The sequence below is a fragment of the Oryzias latipes genome, chromosome 23 (genome assembly GCF_002234675.1).
Source record: "Oryzias latipes chromosome 23, ASM223467v1".
Classification (NCBI taxonomy): Eukaryota; Metazoa; Chordata; class Actinopteri; order Beloniformes; family Adrianichthyidae; genus Oryzias; species Oryzias latipes.
Window position 1 is genome coordinate 23,386,069 of NC_019881.2, and position 20,208 is coordinate 23,406,276.

A 20,208-nucleotide genomic window follows, 5' to 3' on the forward strand; every position below is an offset into this window, starting at 1 on the left:
CTATGCTGATGATGCAGTTCTATTTGCCATCTATCCATTTTTTTAACCCTTTCTGGGTCGTGGGGTTGAAGGAGCCTGTCCCAGCTACTGTTGGGTAAAGGCGGGGTGAACTCTGGACCCTCCCCCACTCACACCAAGGAAACTTTAGAGTTAACCAATGAAGCGTGTTCTTGGACGGTGGGAGGAAGCCGGGGCGCCCGGAGAAAACCCACACATGTACGGGGAGAACATGCAACTCCACAAAGAAAGACCCCAGCTGGGATTTGAACCGGGACCTTCTTGCTCTGAGGCGAGGGCGCTAACCACTGCAGCAGCCAGAGTTTTCTTTGTATAAATTTAAACATAAAAGCTGCTGAAAATGATAATGAAGAAACGTCAAATCAGTCTCCTACATTTTCAAAAATACTTCAGTTTTTACTAAAACATTTTTTGTTGTCACAGATAGGTGGTCGTTGTTGTGCTGAAGGTCCGACTGAGGATCTGCATCGATCAGCCTCTGTTCTCCATCAGCTGTTCTCCTCACTTCTCTCCTGGTTTCAAAAAACTTTTACATTTGACTTCGTCAAACAACAACCAGTCAAAGGTTGGCCCACCTGAGAGCAAAATTTATGAAAAAGGGGAGGAGAAACCGTCTCCTTGTCGTCTCAGTGGTTTGAAACTCCAGCCTGAAGAAGCTTCCGGATCACAAACCTTCAGCGGCTGTTCACCCCCTAGTCCCTGACCTACAGGGATTTCTTTTCTGTGTTTAGAAAGCACAAAAATGTTGCAGCTGAACCAAAGTGACCAAGACTACCCTTCCTGTACATGCTCAGTACGTCATTCTAATCCAGAAACGCGCTCAGTTTGCAGACCACGAATCCATCTTCAACACGTGCACAGATAAAGTTAACGTGCACACGTGCGAAACAATAAAAGTATGAGCAGGAAGACAGTGAACCTGACAGAGAGGGAAGTTGGACAGATAAAATCTGCTGCTGCATTTAGAGGATCTGGGATGTTTCATCTGACGGTCCAGTCAGACACCTTCTAGCTGTTGCAGTTCTTGACTGAAAAACCCTCAAAAACCATGAAATGAGAGTTTAGTCCATGTTTTTCCTTGAGTTTTCTTGTTCCAGCCGCACTGAGACGGACGACCCTGATCCAGTCACGCCGTCCTGCGTGTGCTGAGGAGCTCGGATTCTCTGTCAGATCTCCCGTTTTGCCTCCAGAGCTTCATGAGTTTCATGTCTCAGTTCTGTGTCTCATGTTTTTGTTGATTTATGGAGTTTCTGTGGACGAGTTCTCTGTCCTGAACCACCAGGAGTGTCTGCATTTTGTCAAAGAAGCTTCTAGAATCAGAGACGCTGATGGATCTTCATCCATTCGGGTGAACATCTGTAGTTGTGGAGCTGAATCAAGAAGCAGACGCAGAAGATTTCGCTCTAGAAACGTCTGGACAGATGAGCACGATCCGCAGTGTCAGCCCAAACCATCACCCCACACCGCCGTGCTTCACAGTTGAAGATGGATTTTCTGCTCTGCTCACATTAACACCGAAGCTCGGAATGGAACTTTAGGAACGGGGAACTTTGGGTGTCTTCCAGAGTTTTCTTCCTTCACCTGTCAGTCATCCTGGGAGTTTCTTGTTCATTTCTCTGCCGTCACGCAGACTCAGAACTCCAGCGAAAGCCCAGAGTTCTGATCAGGGTTTTCGTTGGATGAGTCAGGCGAAGGTGCTTTCCTGCATCCAGCATCCCCTGGAATCTGCAGTTTGATGTCAAAAAGCGCTGCAGCAAGGCAAGCATGGTGTGGAATCCAGCAGCCGGCTCAGGTTGGTGTTCGACGTGCGTGAGTGGGATACCCCTCACCCACTTCTATGAAGTTTGTTGATTTAAAGGAAACTACACAACCACATTTTCACACCTAGATCATCTCTGCCGCGCTCTCCCACAGTCGTTATAAACGTCAGCTTTGCTGAAAGACGAGCACTTTGAGACGACTGCAGGCCGAGACGCTCTGAGCCCGGCCCGTCTACCACCAGAACGCCACAGAAGGACTGATACCAGGCTGGACTAAAGCCCACAGCAGGACAAGCAGAGGATGATGATGATGGCTTTGATGAAGGTCATACTGTGTCTGTGGCTGACTGTGACCGGGGTCAGCGCCTCTTATGTTCCTCAGGAGATGAACAAGACCATCCAGAACCTCCTGCAGCACTATGTGAGTATGGCCCGACTGTTCTTCAGCGTGCATGTGCGAGTCACACACATGCACGCTCTCACATGCACGCTCTCATCTTTGAGCTGCGTGGTTGGAGGGCCGTCGCTCTTCATGTTCGTGAACCTGGATGTTTCCCACATGGAACCAAAGCTGCTTTTCCATGCAGGGACTCCCACACTTCAGCGTGTCCCTGAATGCACCACCAACTAAACTAAACTGTAGACAAAAGTCTTCTTATTTGCTGTGTTTTTTTTAATCTTGTCTGTCATTTCTCAGATTCAGAGATGAACTTTTCATCACCATTAAACAAACTGCCTGGTTTCTGTCTGTTTTGCAGAAAATTCCACTTGTTGAAAGGTTCAATGGAAATCCCGTCTTTCCAAAGGACAGCATGGATGGAAACGTTGAGGTAAACATCCCAACATCATCTTTTTGCTGCATCACACAGCCATTTTTGCTGCTACATTTGTTGTTTCTGTCACACATTGGTGGGCATGTTGGCCGTAGTTGTGCTGAAGGTCACCCTGAGGATCCGAGTCTTTTATTCTGGCGATCATCTCAAACTGATCTGTGTTGGTGGGGTTTCTGTCCTCAGAGGTTTACTGCAGGTTTTCTGTTTCATCAGGAAAAGCTAGAAGCTTCCAGATGAGCTGAGTGAGCATTTTCCTGATGGTCACCTTCGTTAAATGGGTTCTGATTGACTCCCGTGGAGTCAGTGTGTAACCCCCCCTCAGTCGTCATCTGAACGGGGTTCTCCTCTGGTGTCTTTCTCAAAAACTCGCTTCGGTTTCACTTCTTTCCGTCTGGAGTTGAACTTGAGGTTTTTGTGGGTTTTTTCCTGCCGGCGCGGCGCTTTGCAATCCTTTGTGCATTTTAGTTTCAGCCCCGCATGAACTTTTCACTTTTTACCAACTTCCTTATCTCAGTGCAGGTCTTAGATGCTGACAGATGGAAGCCAGTCAGTCTGTGAAAGTCCCAGTTTGTCGTCATGATGAGAGGGATCAGGGTTAGGGTTAGAGCAGCATGACAGCAGACATTCCTGTTTTCACCTTTGTTCTACTCATTAGCTGTCAGTCTCTAACAAACCTGTTTTTGGCTCAAACCTGAAGACGTTTTCGGTCTGAAAGTGGTTTCCTTTGGGGGGGCTTACAGGCTCTTCAGCCGTTTTTCTACCACAGAATCACACTTGTTAATATTTTCCAGACACTTCAGGCGACTCGTCTGAAAAAAAAGGCTGTTTAAGGGAACAATGAATCATTCTGTTTGCAACGATGCGTTTGCTTCAGTTTTTAGCAACTAAAACAAAGGAAAAAGATGAGAACGAAAAGAAAATACAGACGTATCAAAGTTATTTCAGGTAATTCATGAATTGATTAGAAGACAGAGACATTTCTCCTAATCATAGCATTTGACACAATAGATCCAATAGACATAACGATTGTCAAACAGAGTATGTGACTGGGTTTCCCTTCAAGGCCTCACTGTTCTGAGTTAAGATCCTGGAAAAGAAGCTGCAGACTTTTTCCACTGAAGGAAGCATCTGTTTAACCCAGGGGGGGGCAAACCTCTTGACTGTTGGGCAACAAAGGGTTAAAACCGGTCTCAAGAGCCGAACCAGAGGCGTGGTTTGTTTTGGTGATCCTCATCACAAGAGAAAAACAAGAACACAGAATCTGGATGAACACATGCTTTCATTCCGATTGAAAACTGATATATATCTTAAAACAGAACGTTTTAGAGTTTTTATGGCTTTTGTTCTCATTTTATTGCCAATTGCATCAACAGGTCTATGTCCGACATGAAAAAAATGCAAACTTAGAGAAATGCTGCATTCATGTGGTGTTGGAATGATGGGAAAAATGATTTTCCAACTCTGAAAACACACATGATTGTAAAATAACAACAAATATCCTCACGCCATCAGCGTGGATCAGCTGATCCTGTCATTCATAAAGAGCCGTGACAGAATCAGTGGATTCACGTCGACAGAGTTAAGAGTTGAAGCGTCAGAGGAGTCCAAAGACTGTTGAAGGATCCACGTTCATCCAAAACGCTGACATGTTTTTTTAAAAAGTGAAACGGTCCCCAGAGGAGCCTCACGTTTGGTGTCTTCCTTCCAGATGAAGATGATCTTCATGCACGGCGTTTTGGAGACCTATGAAGACCTGATCGGACACATGCTGAAGCAGCTGCCCACCGCCAGTCCGCCGCTGGGCTCCAACCAGGACAAACCCGCATCCCCCGGCACATCAAATGACGACGCCGCCCCGGTCAAAGCGGACGTCCGCTCAAAGCTGATGTACATCCTGGAGAAGATCCAGTTTCTGAAGACGCATCGCTACCAGGAGCAGGAGAAGCTCCTGCACCGCCTGCAGAACCTGAAGAAGATCCAGGTGTGGAGATGAGGACTCAGTTCAAACCCGTGACATGTTTGCAGAGCCTCAGCAGATGCTGGGAGGTTAGGTGGGCTCATGGGGGGGTCCATGGTCAGTCTGATGAGACTCAGCAGCAGACCCCCCATAAGGGCTGGGATTGGACTGACCTGGAGGTCCTCCATCAGGTCTACCGTCCAATCCAGGAACCTTCTCCAAGTCATGTTCTGAAACATCTGCAGAGCAGCTGGAAGGGTTCTGATGGGTCAAAGTGAAGCCAAGGGTCAAAGGTCAGGTCGCAAACATCAGACCCCCCCGGCTCATCAGTAACCCATGCGGCTGCTTTGCTGCGGTGTGAGAGATGGTAACAAACGTGACGTTTCTCTTGCAGATGGACAACCGGACGGTCCAGAGCAAAGCATTATGGGAACTGCCGCAGCTTTTTGAAAAGGCGAGCTCGCTGGCCGATAACACGATGAGGAGGCGGCGGCGGCGTCAGGCGAGGAACAGGATGCGCCTGAAGGCCTGAAACGGGAAAGAGGCTGACATCGGAGCGAGCGCTGCCGCTGACGGTTGCCATGGCAGCGGTCAGACAAACAGCTTGAGAGCTTCTGGAGACGGCGGGAACTCGCTCACATGAGGGCGTCAGTCGAAGCCAACGTTTTTCAGCCTTTTATCCTAAGTTTGTCGTTATTACTTGAAGTGGATTTACTAAATCAGAAGAGTCTGGATATACTTGATTATTTTTCTACGAGTTTATTTAAGAAATGTTTAATGACAGAGTTTTTCTGTTTGAAAATGTGAATTCCTGCTGTGTTTACGCTCTGATTGGACAAAAGTGAAGAAGTGGGCGGTGCCTAACAGCAGCTGTCGTTTTGAATTCAAATGTAGCGAAGTGGTATAAATGTTTCCTGTCAGAGCTCATTTTGATCAAGTCATCAATATGTTTGATCAGGAGGTCACTGATGGATCAACTCTACCGCAGAAAGATCCACTGATTTTCTGCTTCTGTTGATCCTCAGAAATCACATGTTTACAGTACTTCAGTAGTACTTAAAGGTACTTTCTGCCCACTGAAGTACTTCGCTGGACCATCATTGCTGCACAAATCTGAGTTTTCACTGAATTTCTGTGCTTTCTTAATTTATTGATTATTTAAGGTTATTTATGGATGAATCATTGTTGAATATTTATTGTGTATTTATTGATTGGCACTTACTGAATAAACTAACTGACGGGCAGTTTGGTGTTTTCTGGCAGTTTTGCAACACGAGAGAATTGTGAAGGATCTTTCCTTTCAGGAATCACGACCTCAATAAAAGCTGCGAACGGCGTTGCATGGTTTTAGCCGCCCCGCACGCGGCGCCCCCCCATGTACCCAACATCGCTGGCTGAGCTCTCCATAGCTCCATGGGGACGACAAACAGGTCGTTCCAACTTTTAGAAGAATGAAGTGAACCTTTGGATTTCCTTGGAGGTTTGTGCCAGCCACGCCCACATTCCTAATATGTTCATATCACACGTCGTGTCGTTTCGTTCAGCTTGAGCCAAACGTTCATGCATCAAATCTTCCTGATGTGTGAGAAACAGGGGAACCTGACTTTTGAGAGCTCGCCACGCTGACGCCGCTGAAAAACTACAAACTTTCAAGCCAACAGATTTTCCTGAGTAGCTTCATGACAAAAGTCAGGAGGTGATGGACTGAAATCTCTGGTCTAAATTTGTAGAAGGTACTAGACGGGATTTTTCTACAAAGTTTAAGATGGCAGCCTCTTCTGGGGGTCAAAGGTCAACAACATTTCGGTTGTGGTCGTAGACTGAAGCTGGTTGTGTGAAATTATGTAAATATCTTTTACAGTTTGCCACAAAATGGCCACCAAAGCGGTAGTTCCTGTGGCCATCCCATAATCATTTTAAAGCTTCCTTTGGTTGTTCCTGATGCTTGTTTTGGTTTCTTAGTGGATTTTAATTTTTTTAACCCCATAAGAGATTTTGGCCTCAATCTTTTTTCATGGTTTATTCTGCTGGGATGTCCTTCAGTCCAGGGCGGCTGCCCCCGCCGCCGCCGCTGCCACCGCCGCTGCCACCGCCGCTGCCACCGCCGCCGCTGCTGCCGCCGCCGCTGCTGCTGCTGATGAGTGATTACGGTAGTTTCACATTAGTCATCCTTTTCCTGTTTGGAGTCGCGGGGGTCGCTGGAGCCGACCCCGCTTCTGTTGAGTGAAGGCGGGGTTAATAACAATAATATTAATGGATTCATCGGCTTTTCCAGACGCTCAAAGTTCTTCCAGTGTGTCCATCATTCATTCATACTTGGTGGTGGTAACTATGTACCACAGCTGCCCTGGGGCAGACGGACAGGGGCGTGGCTGACCATCACTGGGACATTCACAGGGAGGGTGGGGAGGGTGAAGTGTTTAGCCCAAGGACACAGCGACAGTCGACTGAAGGAGCGGGGATCGAACCACCGACCCTTTGATCCACCACCTGAACCACTGCCACCTTAACCGGGACGTTTCACCAGAGCATGACAGGACAGTCTCAGATTATAACCTATTAAACAGGGAGTGGTTTTGAGTGTAAATGTGCTGCTGTCTGAGCTCTTTGGGATCCTCGTAGCACAGCTGCAGACCACCTCTCTAGCATCTTCTAACGTTGTGCTGATGTGGGGAACCAGATAGTCTGTTTGATCTGGTTTAAACGTTCACATAGGCTGGGAGTCTGCAACAGGCTCAGCATGAAAACCCATCAGGTGAATGAATCTGTGATGGAGGCTCTGAAGAATGTGTTACTGTGAATATAGCTATGAATCTACCCCATAATATTCTGTGAATATAGACCCCTACTCTGATGCTCTGGTGAAGCCATAGGAATGGGGGTGGGGGGTGGGAGGCGCTATTGGAAAACAGACAGCTTTAAAGTGAGTTTATCTCACCTCCACCTTTGGTCAACCTCCCCGTCTGAGTTCTTTTCTGCGGTTTCCGTTGCTGCGGATCAGATTTCTTATCTTCTGTCACGTTTCAGTTTCCGTTAAATCAGAAGTTTCTGCTTTTGATGCTGCAGAAACTGTAGAAACAAACATTCAGACTTCAAACATGAGGAGTGAGATGTTGAACCAAAATAATGAGGATCTTAGGAGATGAAAGTCTGCAGTTACATGCTGCTGCCTGCAGGGGGAGCAGCTTCTGCAGCATGGATGGGTCAAAAATGACCCAGTAATGTTGCTTTCATAACACTGAACAGGTTTTTGACCAAACATTTCTCTGGCCGTGATTCAATTTCCTTTATTAGTTAACAAATTTGTTTTTCAACCCATATTTTCACTGGTGGGTGGAAGAGGTTGGCTAAAAGGAAGTGGGATGTAGAAAGGACTGAGGAAGGTAGACAGGAGTACAAGGAAGCGCAGCGTAGAGTGAAGAGAGAGGTGGCAAAGGCCAAACAGAAAGCTTACGATGAGCTTTATGACAGGTTAGACACAAAGGAAGGAGAGAAGGACTTGTACAGGCTAGCCAGACAGAGAGACAGAGATGGGAAGGACGTGCAACAGATAAGGGTGATTAAGGACAGAGATGGAAAGGTGCTAACAACCCAGGAGAGTGTACAGAAAAGATGGAAGGAGTATTTTGAGGAGCTGATGAACGAGGAAAATGACAGGGAAAGAAGGGAGGAAGATGTGGTTGTTGTGGAGCAGGAAGTAGCAGAGATTGGAAAGGATGAGGTTAGGAAGGCTCTGAAAAGGATGAAGAGCGGAAAGGCCGTTGGTCCTGATGACGTACCTGTGGAGGTATGGAAGTGCCTAGGAGAGACAGCAGTGGAATTTCTAACAAGGTTGTTCAATAGGATTTTAGAGAGTGAGAAGATGCCTGAGGAATGGAGGAGAAGCGTTCTGGTTCCGATCTTTAAGAACAAGGGTGACACGCAGAACTGCAGCAACTATAGAGGAATAAAGTTGATGAACCACACAATGAAGCTGTGGGAAAGAGTAGTGGAAGCCAGGCTTAGGAAGAAGGTGGAGATTTGTGAGCAGCAGTATGGTTTCATGCCCCGTAAGAGCACCACTGATGCCATTTTTGCTTTGAGAATGTTGATGGAAAAGTACAGAGATGGTCAGAAGGAGCTGCATTGTGTGTTCGTAGATTTAGAGAAGGCGTATGACAGGGTGCCGAGGGAGGAGCTGTGGTACTGTATGAGGTCGTCTGGAGTGGCAGAAAAGTATGTCAGAGTAGTTCAGGACATGTATGAGAGAAGTATGACGGTGGTGAGATGTGCTGTAGGTCAGACAGAGGAGTTCAAGGTGGAGGTGGGACTACACCAAGGATCAGCTTTGAGTCCTTTTTTGTTTGCTATGCTGATGGACAGGCTGACAGACGAGGTAAGACAGGAATCTCCCTGGACAATGATGTTTGCGGATGACATTGTAATTTGCAGTGAGAGTAGAGAGCAGGTGGAGGAACAGCTAGAGAGGTGGAGGTTTGCTCTGGAAAGAAGAGGTATGAAGGTCAGTCGTAGTAAGACAGAATACATGTGTCTGAACGAGAGGGATCAAGGTAGAAGCGTTAGGTTACAGGGGACTGAGGTGAAGAAGGTGCAGGAGTTTAAGTACTTGGGGTCAACAGTTCAGTGTGATGGGGAGTGTGGAAAAGAGGTGAAGAGGCGAGTGCAGGCAGGTTGGAGCGGGTGGAGGAAAGTGTCAGGAGTGTTGTGTGACAGAAGAGTGCCAGCAAGACTCAAAGGAAAGGTGTACAAGACAGTGGTGAGACCAGCTCTGCTCTATGGGTTAGAGACGGTAGCAGTGAGACAGAGACAAGAGGCTGAGATGGAGGTAGCAGAGATGAAGATGTTGAGGTTCTCCTTAGGAGTGACCAGGTTAGACAGGATAAGGAACGAGTACATCAGAGGGACGGCTCACGTTGCCTGTGTTAGCGACAAAGTCAGAGAAGCCAGACTGAGATGGTTTGGACATGTTCAGAGGAGGGATAGTGGATATATTGGTAGAAGGATGTTGGAGATGGAGCTGCCTGGCAGGAGGGCAAGAGGACGGCCAAAGAGGAGATATATGGATGTCTTAACAGAGGACATGAAGTTGGCTAACGTTAGGGTAGAAGATGTTCATGATAGAGTGAGGTGGAAAAGGATGATTCGCTGTGGCGACCCCTGATGGGAAAAGCCGAAAGAGAAAGAAGATTTTCACTGGTGGGTCAAAATGACCCGCATTCATTTCCAATAAAATATCAGAGAGAGAGCTTTGATTCTTGTCAGTGACTCGAGGAATGCTTTTTTGTGGAGCGCACAGACTTTATGGTGAAGCTTTGGCACATTTTCAACAAGAAAGATCTACTTCCACTGCAGTAGTGCTGAGTCATGTCCCTCTACCATCAGCAACTAGGCCTTTACTTTGAACCAATGCCTGAATAGCTCACCTTCCTTCTCACCAACACTGGACCATAGAGATGGAAAAACCTTGTCTGGTCTGATGAGTCTCAGTTTCTGCTGCCACATTCAGATGGTAGGGTCAGAATTTAACATCAACAACATGAAAGCATGGATCCATCCTGCCTTGTATCAACGGTTCAGGCTGGTGGTGGTGGTGTCATGGTGTGGGGGATATTTCCTTGGCACACTTTGGACCCCTTAGTACCAGTTGAGCATGGTTCCAACATCACAGACTACCTGAGTATTGCTGCTGACCATGTCCATCCCTTCATGACCACAGTGGACCATCTTCTGATGCTACTTCCAGCAGGATGAGGATCCATGTCATCAAGCTGGAATCATCTCAGACTGGTTTCTAGAACATGAGATCGAGTTCTCTGGACTCAAACGGCCTCCACAGTCACCAGAACCCAATAGAGAACCTTTGGGATGTGGTGGAACGGGAGACCAGCATCATGGATGTTCAGCAGACAAATCTGCAGCAACTGATGCTGTCATGTCAACGTGGACCAGAGTCTGAGGAATGTTTCCAGAACCTTGTTGATTCTATAACAAGGATTAAGGCCAAAGGTTCTGAAGGCAAAAGGGCTCAAACCCGGTTCTACCTAGATGGACCTGAGAAAATGTTTTTCTTGGTGTGTTGCAACATAAATTCTAGTATGTTGCAACACATGTTGTGTCATAAGTGTCTGGACTCGGGTTTCTACAGTGCAGAGGAAAAGTTTGGACACACCTTCTCATTCAAAGAGTTTTCTTTAGTTTCATGACTATGAAAATTCAGATTTATGAAGATTCACACTGAAGGCATCAAAACTATGAATTGACACAAGTGGAATTATATACATAACAAAAAAGTGTGAAACAACTGAGAATCTGTCATATTGTAGGTTTTTCATAGTAGCCACCTTTTGCTTTGATTACTCTTGGCATTCTCTGGATGAGCTTCTAGAGGACGTCACCTGAAATGTTTCTCACTTTAGTTGTTTCATACGCGGGTCCCGGATAAGCAGGATTATTATAGACACATTTTTCTGTAACATGGATGAATTCTGCTCATTGGTTTGTTATCGTAGACAGATCTGCAGTTTTAGAGTAAGAACACAGAGACTGTTATGGGTCTTTCTGACCCACTTGTTGAAGAGAGAACAGCTGGTTTATTGTTGAAACCCTCACACTGTGGTGTCCTTGTTGCAGGGGGGAAGCTGCCCCCCCCCCCCCCCCCCCCCCCACAGGAGAATGCTGTTTGTCTGTGGGAGGTGTGACTGCTGTGGGACACCGAGACCTGATCCATGTAAATGTCAGGATGCAGGATTTCCCCCTGATTGATGGAACAGACGTTACTCACCTGTCAGTGGGGTTGATCCGGTCGCCCGTTGTGTTCATTTAGGGCCTGATCACTTTGATGGGAACATCCCATAATAATACAGTGTCCAAACCATAACTGACTTCAGCAGAGGAGAACAGGATGACCTTCTGGGTTTCAGGCTGATGTGTGCACATTCATGTTTTCTTTGAAGTCAAAATTTCCATAGAAATATGATTTCTTTTCTAATTTTCTGTATAGTATTGGGTCTAAGGAGGCAGATCTTCTGTTCAGCGTCTTCAGAAGACTTTGAGGCCGACGGAGCTTCTGTCTCTGTCAAAAATGGATCTTTTCTAAGGCCTCACTGAAGATTAGAGTTATCTTTCATCTGATAGATCTTCAGAAGATTGTCACCGCTGCAGCCGAACTGAGCCCCCGACCCAGCTGTGACATCACTTCCTGTGACGTCCCTTCTGGTAAACGACTAGCTGTCTTTTACAGTAAGAGCTGCCCCTACCCCAATGCTGTTGGGTGTTTGTATGTGAAATGCAGCTTCTAAGAACCTGAGCTGTGTTTCCCCAAAGCAGTGTGGGGCGGAGCTAAGAGCCTGTGCGGTCTAACAAGGGAATCAAAACCACTTCAGATCGCTAAGATGCGGTCTAGATTGCAGGTGGATAAAGCGAAACCAAATTTACTTTTAGATTTTTTGCAACATAGGATTAAAGTCAGGTTTCTGGAGTTCCACAGGGCTTAAACCTTGAGCCTCGTCTATTTTTTGACAGCCAAAAGCTAGAAAACAGCAGAATAAAGTCCAGATTATGCAGAAGACTTTCAGAAACAACAATGTGATTGCAAAAAATCTGAGCTTGCATGAGCAAGCTGAGGTTCTACAGGACTCTGAGGCTGTTCCTACAGTGTCCTGTCCAACAGAAAGTAAAGACATTTTACTCCATTCTTAGAGTGAAAAGGCAGGAAAACCTTTACCAGTTTTGGCCATCCCATAATAATTGGTCTTAAACTGAGGAAAGTGCAGTGAAGAGGTCACTTTTTCATTTTTGCGTGTCATGGGTAAAAGTGTTGGAGGGCTTGATGCTCAGTTAGAAGTGAGACACGCGTTTCTGTTCAGGCTTCGTGCTTCAGCTCGAGCATTATTTCCACATGACCCCCCCAGCCCCACCCCCACCCCGGTTGTATGGTTGATGTGTGTTGTTGTGTGAGTGGGAGCAGGTTTCGCTGTGACTCAGTCTGCTGCAGATGCTTCTGCAGGAGCGCAGAGGCGCTGCTGTTTGCATGGTGTCTGCAGTTCGCTCTGACTGCAGGAACTCTCACATTTACCTCAGTTTCCTGGTTTTAGGAGACGAGTCTCAGAGCTCAGCATCCAAAACTCAACACTCAGCAGATGTTTAGAGAAGCAGAATTGTGTTAGTTTTGCTCACATATGTGAGCTCTCCTGTTCTTTTCTACATCACTGAGCTGTGATGCTTCTCTTGAAACGGTCAGTCCTCTGCTGCTCTGGGAGGCGAACCCTGGATGTCCATTTGAAGGTGCTTTGGTGTAAATGTGTCCAAAGGTCAGAGACTTTATAGTTTGACAGCATTACCAGTCGGTCCATCCAGAGGAAACCTGGCAACCAGAAATGCTGTCAAACTGTCTGTGTGGACGGAAATGACTGCTGCTTCTGTCAATCAGAGGTCCAAGGCGGGAATGCTGCTTTGGTCTGGACATGTCCTTCCAGGTGTCAGGTCTAGTGAACACCTCTGCTGGAGTCCTACACGTGTCCTACAGGCACTAAGACAATATGTCCTCTTTCTTGATTCTAGAGGAGTCCCGACGTTTTTCCCTGGTTCTCCTCTTCAATGAGGAGGCGGTACCACATTGATTCCTCCTCCCATCAGAAAGTCCATCAGGTGCACTACTGTCTTCACCAAAGGCCTTCTCAGTTCCATCCGCTCTTCTGCCTTTGGAACGTTAACAAAGTTCCTCAGATTTCGTTCCAGACCCTCCGTTCTTTCCTGAAAGCCGTCCTGTAGTTTTGCTTCTGCGTGCAGCCTTCCTGCACCACGTTGCTGTTCTATTTTTCTCTCCTCCATAAACATGCCACAGAACTTATTCAAACATGCCCACTCACCCCCCCCCCCCCCCCTGCCACAGGGCACCAGCTATCCAGAGTTTCCAGCTCAAAAGGGGGCGGAGTCAGGCCGCAGGTAGATAAAATATAAAGCTGGTACACACTTTTTTGTTCCTTCATGGGACAGCATTACAAAGCTACCAAAACTACAAAAAACTCAAGGATCCTATTGGACGAAGGAGGCGGGGCCACGGTCTACAGGAAGCTGGAATGAGCTCATGATTTATGTGTGGGTGTTGTAAGTCAAAAAGAATTTAAACATGATGTTTTTCAAATGTCTTGTTTTTTAACGATGTGCACGTCTGCGTTTGTCACGCTAACGGTTTATTTCAGAAAGATTCCGGGTTAGCCGTTCACGTTGTTAGCTTAGCAGCAAGGCTGTTTCTGTGCATAACAGCGGAAATGTGTTTAGTTGTCTGTCATTTATTTATAAAAGCTTTCTAAATGTCTGGAAGATGTGAAAGTGCTATATAAATAAAGATTTGATTGATTGATTGATAAATCATTTAAACTTTCTGACTGCCAGGGCGCAAAAATAAGAATTTTCCTCAAAAATGAAATCTTATGTTATTTAAAAAAAATCTGAATAACTTTACTGACCTGCCAAACTTTCAGTTGGATGTGATGGAAGATAAAAAAGAACCTGCTGTCATTGTGACCATTTCAGACATTTTATCAACACAAACAATATTTACTCTTTGGGTTTATTTCAAAGGTAAACCTGTTGCAGATTTTTGAGCTCCCGTTGAACATGTTTACAAGAAAAATGAAGTCATCCAGCTTAAAAAATTGATACACATAAAAACTGTGTTCCTTGTAGACAAATGTTATTCATTTATTTCATTTAATTCATATTTTTCTTTTAAAAATCCTATAAAGCAATGTTCAGTTTTATCTATTTTAGTTTGTGCTCTTTTAAGCAGAAATAGAAACATGTATTGCATTTTTATGTTTGGTCATTAGAAAAACTTTTAATACTTTAAAGGTTCTGCAGTTTCAGCAACCAAAACAATATTTTTCTGAACTAATTTGTGTTTTATCATCTGCAATCTGTGTGGAAATGTTGTGAGGCGCTGCCGCCTGCTGGGCAAAAGGTGGTACTGCAGCTAAACTGCGGCAGAAAGAAAAGATAAAGATGTCTATTAGATAACTAAAAGAAATCTACTGGTCATCTCAGATTCCTGAACCTCTGAGAGATCTACCAATTGTATTCTGAAAGATTTCTGTATATAGAGGTCCCCTACACATGTAGCTGTGAGAAATGTCTATGAAGACTCTCATTCATCCAGGTTGGTTCCATCACAGTAGTAGGTTTAGGGGCTCTCATCTGGACTTGGTTTTAAATTTAGAAGACGTTTCACCTCTTATCCAAGAGGTTTTGTCAATTCTGAATTAGCTGGTCGAAGAGCTGGTACATATGCATGGGGGAGGAGTCAGACCGGAAACTGGATGGTATTGTCAACTTAGCCTCCATGGTTTCGGGTCGTTAAGAGTCCTTTGCATATAAAGTCCTAAGAGTCCATTCCAGTTCATCTCAAACCAGTTAATACTCTCAGACAAAAACTGGTTCATCCAAAGGACAAAACTCCCAGCTACAAACAGAGTAATGTTGTGTTCTCTATCCACTGCAAAGAGAACTGCAATGTATAAAGGAGAAACAGAACAACCTCTACACAAGCGGCTTGAACAACATGGCAGAGCCAACCCAAGTGGACCTGAGTCTGCAGTGCATCTCCACCTGAAGGCCACAAACCACTCTTTCGAGGACAGTGAAGTCCGAATTCTAGCCAGAGAGAAAGGATGGTTTGAGCGAGGAGTGAAAGAAGCCATCTTTGTCAAGAAGGATAAACCTTCTCTTAATAAGAATGGTGGTCTCAGGTTTATTCTTCTATCCATCTACAGCAGTGTTCTGAAACCCAAACAAACCAAACCAGTTCCACCTGAGTCGTTAATAGCTGAAAGAGATGACCAGTCTGGGGAGGGAGTCACTGGCTCCCCAACCCCCAGCTGAGGACAAAGGACTCTAAACGACCTTAAACCATGTAGGCTAAGTTGACAATACCATCCAGTTTCCGGTCTGACTCCTCCCCCATGAGTGCATATATACCAGCTCTTAGACCAGCTAATTCAGAATTGACAAAGCCTCTTGGATAAGAGGCGAAACGTCTTCTAACTTTAAAACCAAGTCCAGATGACATCCCCTAAACCTACTACAATAGCTGTGAGAAAGCCATTTGCTAGAGATCTAAACGGCAATGTGCCATATATGAATTGATGTCTATCCGATGCATGATGCAGATCTATAGCTGTAGACATTGAAGTAGCCATGATGTAGATATGCAACAGAGGTGCCTGGTGGGAACCTTTCATTTGACCCCAGTCAAGAAAAACAAACACCTAAAGGCTCTTTTGACCTAACAGGGTTAAGCATGTTTGTCTTTACCAGGACCAAAATGAGAACTCAAAGTATAACCAAAAAGCTGCAGAGATATTTAATTACAAATCTATCAAATTAACATAATAACAGAGCTGCAGATGAATGTAAAAAATAAAAGAGCTGTAGATGAATGTTATGACATCATTTACTTTCAATCTAATGAAAAAAGAAGCAATTTTCTGTGAGTAACGATAATGTTTATGGATCAAGAGGCTTTTTAGATATATTATATTTAACGTTCCTTGCTTCTTTTTGTTGAAAACCCTCTTTCCAAGCTGCTTCCTCCCAGCACTGGCTGCTGCTGCTGAAGTGTTGAGCTTTAGAAGGAAATCCTGGAGGAAAGGATTTATTCCGAACACATTTATATGCAAAGCTGCCATCGACTCTGTGGGGGAAATTTCAGAGAAGAAGGTTTTATCTTTTGGCCTAAATCCAGGAATGAAACAGTGAAAGCTGCACAAAGAGGGAGTTTCAGCAGAACAGCATCCAGACATCAGTGTGACTTGGAGCAGAGCAGCGTTTGACTCTGTGGTTACAGTAGATGTCAGGAAGGACAACAGCTTTCTGAGTGCTGGTTCCTCTGAGAAGCTGAAAGGGTTTGGTACTTCAAAAAAATTGGGACCTATTAATGCATAAAACATTTCTCCGTTCTGCAGAGGATGCTGGCTCCACTCGTGTTTGAGCCAACATCACAGGAGAACCCTCACGTCTTCTACTTGAGTTCAGACACTTTTTGCCTCATTTACATAAACAGTCACCGTTCATTTGAACTTTTCTGTTCTTTCTTTACATATTTCTCTTTTTGCTGATGATCAGTTTTTGTTTTGACTTAAAACCTTTATTTACTTTCTGTGTCTAATAACACACAGATCTAAAACATCTTTAACAATTTTCTCAAATGCCTTTTTTTTGGTAGAGATCTGCAGCTTGTGGGGGGGGGGGCTCCTCGTCTTGTTTGCCCTCTGCAGCCTTTGGGGGGGGGTCCTCGTCTTGTTTACCCTTACTGGCCTGAAGAAAGCCTTTTATCTTGTCTTTGTGTTGCATTCACTGTTTTGTCCTACAGTCAGGATTAAATTAGTAATAATTTTAAAGACTTGTTTGTTTTGCACGTTTTTTTTCCCTTTTCTTCCTCCGGGTTTGTTTTATTGAAATAATTTCCTTAAGTGTTTTTCCGTTAGCTTCTCACACTCAGACAGTCTGGGGCCTGTTTCAGAAAGGAGGTTAAGTGTAAACTCTGAGTGCGTTAACCCTGAAATCAGGGAAACCCTGGGTTTTCTGTTTCAGAATGGGAGGTTTGTTAAACCAGAGAAAGCAGAGTAAGTCAAACCCGTTTCTGAAAGAGAGGTAACTTTTACTCGTAGTCAGTGTCCATGGTTACTTATGCTGTGAACCTAACCTGGTCGGGAGCAGGTTTTATTCTCTAAACTCAAGGTTTCTGCCGGTCCCCTCCCCTTTTTAAAGACGAAGCGGTATTTTTCACTTTAACCTTCATTGCCCACATTTCCGTCACACAGAGACAAGTGACAAGAATGGCTTGTCCTTTTCTGGAGGACCCAATAGACGAGGAGGCTGCATTAATTCCTAGAGAATTACATTAACGTCATGCGAGGATTTTGAGAAGACTCGATTTTTTGTCATTTCCCCATACGTTTTTGTTTGAGCGTTACCGTTTTTCGTTGCAGTCAATTACATATACAATGAAAACAACATTAGATATTGCTATGTAGATGTTTCATATGTCAAATATTGTCAACAAAGCCTACATCCATGACATGCTCACATTTGACCTGATTGAATTATGTTTTTATACTTCATTTTTAGCTGCTGCCATGTTCTTTTAATTCCTGCAGGATTGAATCTACATGAAAATGAAATCAGGGACATTGAATTAGATTAATGTAACAATTATTTTATGGAAACACAATTTGCTAGCACTGCTTACTTTCTTAATCCCGTATAAACCTATACCACTTGATCAATACAAGGGTAGTGTTGCAGTGTGTGTGTGCTGAGCGGGGTGCTATCCACGAGAGACAAGGGGAGGGGCGGGGCGAGTGCAGGTGCAGATGGGGGGGGGGGGGTGAGTACGGAGCAGAGGTGTGTGCGGGGAATATATTGTGTGTTTGGAGGACGGAGCACTTAGTTCAATAAAGAGAAGGTGTCATTCCCAGAATAACTGTTTTGGAGTCATTCTTAATCTGCTCTGGAGGTTGAGGGTTTCCAACGGGAAGTGAACCCCGAAGGAGAATTCCCTTCGGCCCTGAAGGAAATCTCCCCTGCGCTTCTGACCACGGTTGGTCGGAAAGACGAGAGAAAAGAAAGGAGAAGTCTTCGCGCAGCGAAAGGTTCAACAGTAGACAAAAGTTCACTTTGAAAAACACAATTGCATGTATTAATATTAAACTGACCAACGTTTGCAAGAGGGGAAGGTTAACAAAAAAGTCCTCTAAACATTACCGACGTTAAATGCATTTTTCCCCCAGATTGGTTCTGTATACTATGCAGCATTTCATGCAATTACACCAGGAATAACACTTCAAAAGTAAACCTAAATATCGCCATTTTTTATTTCACACCGTACGCTATTTAAAAAATTATTACAGCCAATATTTTATAACAATGATTTAAATGCAAACTTAGGCATTAACTTGAGCAGCTATGTTTTCCCACGCTAACTGTCTCTGTTTTGCAGATGCAGCCGTGTTGCTTTTCTTCTGGAATATGTGCTCATATTCACTGTAACTCGTAATGGTGACTCGTAATATCTGCGCTCCATTGATAATGGCTTCTTATAGTCGCGGTGCGCACGCTTAACTCTGAATTAGTCCACTCAGAGTTGATTGATCTAACTCCGATCAGCTTCTCTGAAACAGAAAACTCAGAGTTGTTAATCTCTCGTTTGACCAACTCAGAGTTCAGGTTTAACCTCAGAGTTGGTTGACCAGGCACCTGGTCTCTGAACGCAGACGTTTTGGTGTTCGTTTTGCCTCCTGACACATGTTCCGGTGCTTCTGCGTTAGTTTGGGACACAAACACAGCAGAAGCAGGAAGCCTGCAAACCTTTATTTAAATGGTGAGGCTGCAACAAAAGGCTGAATGTCGCAGCATTTCTCTGTTTTCAGGTCCGTTTGGATTCAATGCAGCGTTTCTGTTGATCTGAACCAGAACTGCAGAAGTGTTTTATCGGCTCAGAACAGAAAGGTTTTTCCAAAAAACCTCTGCCACATTTATCTGTCAGCGGTGGGGGGGCCAAGCCTCAGAAATGAGCGGGGGGGGGGGGGGGGGTACTCAACCACAGCGCCGCTCTAGTGGTGGAGCGTGAAAGTGTCTCTCTTCTGTTCCGGAGTTTCTAGGAAAAAAACATGAAAAGTCTTCAGCTCCAGAGGAAACGGAGTGAGGAGGCTGTGATGGAGAGCACCGACCAGCAGGTGGCAGCACTGCAACACAGCATCCTGCAGGGGCTTCCTCCTCCACCATCAGGGCTGCTTGAAGGAACCAAAAGCTGACTGAGTATGGGGGGGGGCTTGCATGAGTGCTGCTCAGGAACCTCAGACATGAACCTTCAGCTCACTTCAAACCGGCCCTGAAGGACCCCCCCCCCAAAAAAAAATACAGAGAAATACAAAAACAGGTTTATATAAAACTAAGAAACACCACGGACTGAGATCTGTGGCTGATGTTCTGAAGCAGAGATTTTAGCTTCTAAAGTCCGATCGTCTTAGGATTGATGGTCAAATCGTTCTCAGAGGTCTTTTCATCACAACAATGCAGTTTTAGCCAAAATGAGGAAACCTGTGTTGTTTTCTAGGACATAGTTTCTGCAGGAGTTCAATCAACTCAGATTGGCACATCTGTCAAGAGACCCCGCCCCCTTCTCCGTTGCTGAGAGCTTGGAGAAGCCCGCCCGGCATATTTTCTACGTCACAAATCTTTTTCAAACCACTTTTTTCACCTGATTCACAGCAACTTAAATAAAGAAACACTCAGGAATGTAATTTGGAGCCTAATTCTCCCCCTAAATGGGAAAAATGCCCTGGATACATGTTGAAAACACCAAAAACAGCATTTTTATTGGAGTGGGTCTCTAAAGGACTTCGGTTCCGAGTGAAGACTGAGAGGTTTTTCAGATTCTGGTCTTCACTCAGGAAACTGAAACTTTTAAAACCGTCCCTGCAGCCTCTGGAACGCAGACTTTGACTCACACATGTAGAGACTCAGAAGGACAAAGGTTCTAGCTGTAGCATTAGCATCATTAGGGCTGTATGGTGGTGTAGTGGTCAACACTGTGAGAAGGTTCTGGTTCAAATCCCAGCTGGGTTCTTTCTGTGTGGACTTT

The 20,208-nt window shown here is 45.1% G+C and overlaps 1 protein-coding gene across 1 annotated transcript; it reads left to right on the top strand.

The window, feature by feature from the left end:
- The first annotated feature begins 1,979 nt into the window (after positions 1–1,979).
- LOC101168445 lies at positions 1,980–5,903 on the top strand. The gene is made up of 4 exons (XM_004086979.4): positions 1,980–2,199; positions 2,537–2,608; positions 4,320–4,592; positions 4,963–5,903. The coding sequence occupies exons 1-4, from the start codon at positions 2,080–2,082 to the stop codon at positions 5,098–5,100; spliced, it is 603 nt and encodes a 200-aa protein (XP_004087027.2). The 5' UTR covers positions 1,980–2,079; the 3' UTR covers positions 5,101–5,903.
- The last annotated feature ends 14,305 nt before the right edge of the window (positions 5,904–20,208 follow it).

Excerpts from the sequence above, each read along its gene's own strand:
- LOC101168445 (XM_004086979.4), top strand. The coding sequence starts at position 2,080 with ATGATGATGATGGCTTTGATGAAGGTCATACTGTGTCTGTGGCTGACT. Across the intron at positions 2,200-2,536 it reads AGAACCTCCTGCAGCACTAT|AAAATTCCACTTGTTGAAAG; the intron begins GTGAGTATGGCC and ends TCTGTTTTGCAG. Across the intron at positions 4,593-4,962 it reads AGAACCTGAAGAAGATCCAG|ATGGACAACCGGACGGTCCA; the intron begins GTGTGGAGATGA and ends TTTCTCTTGCAG.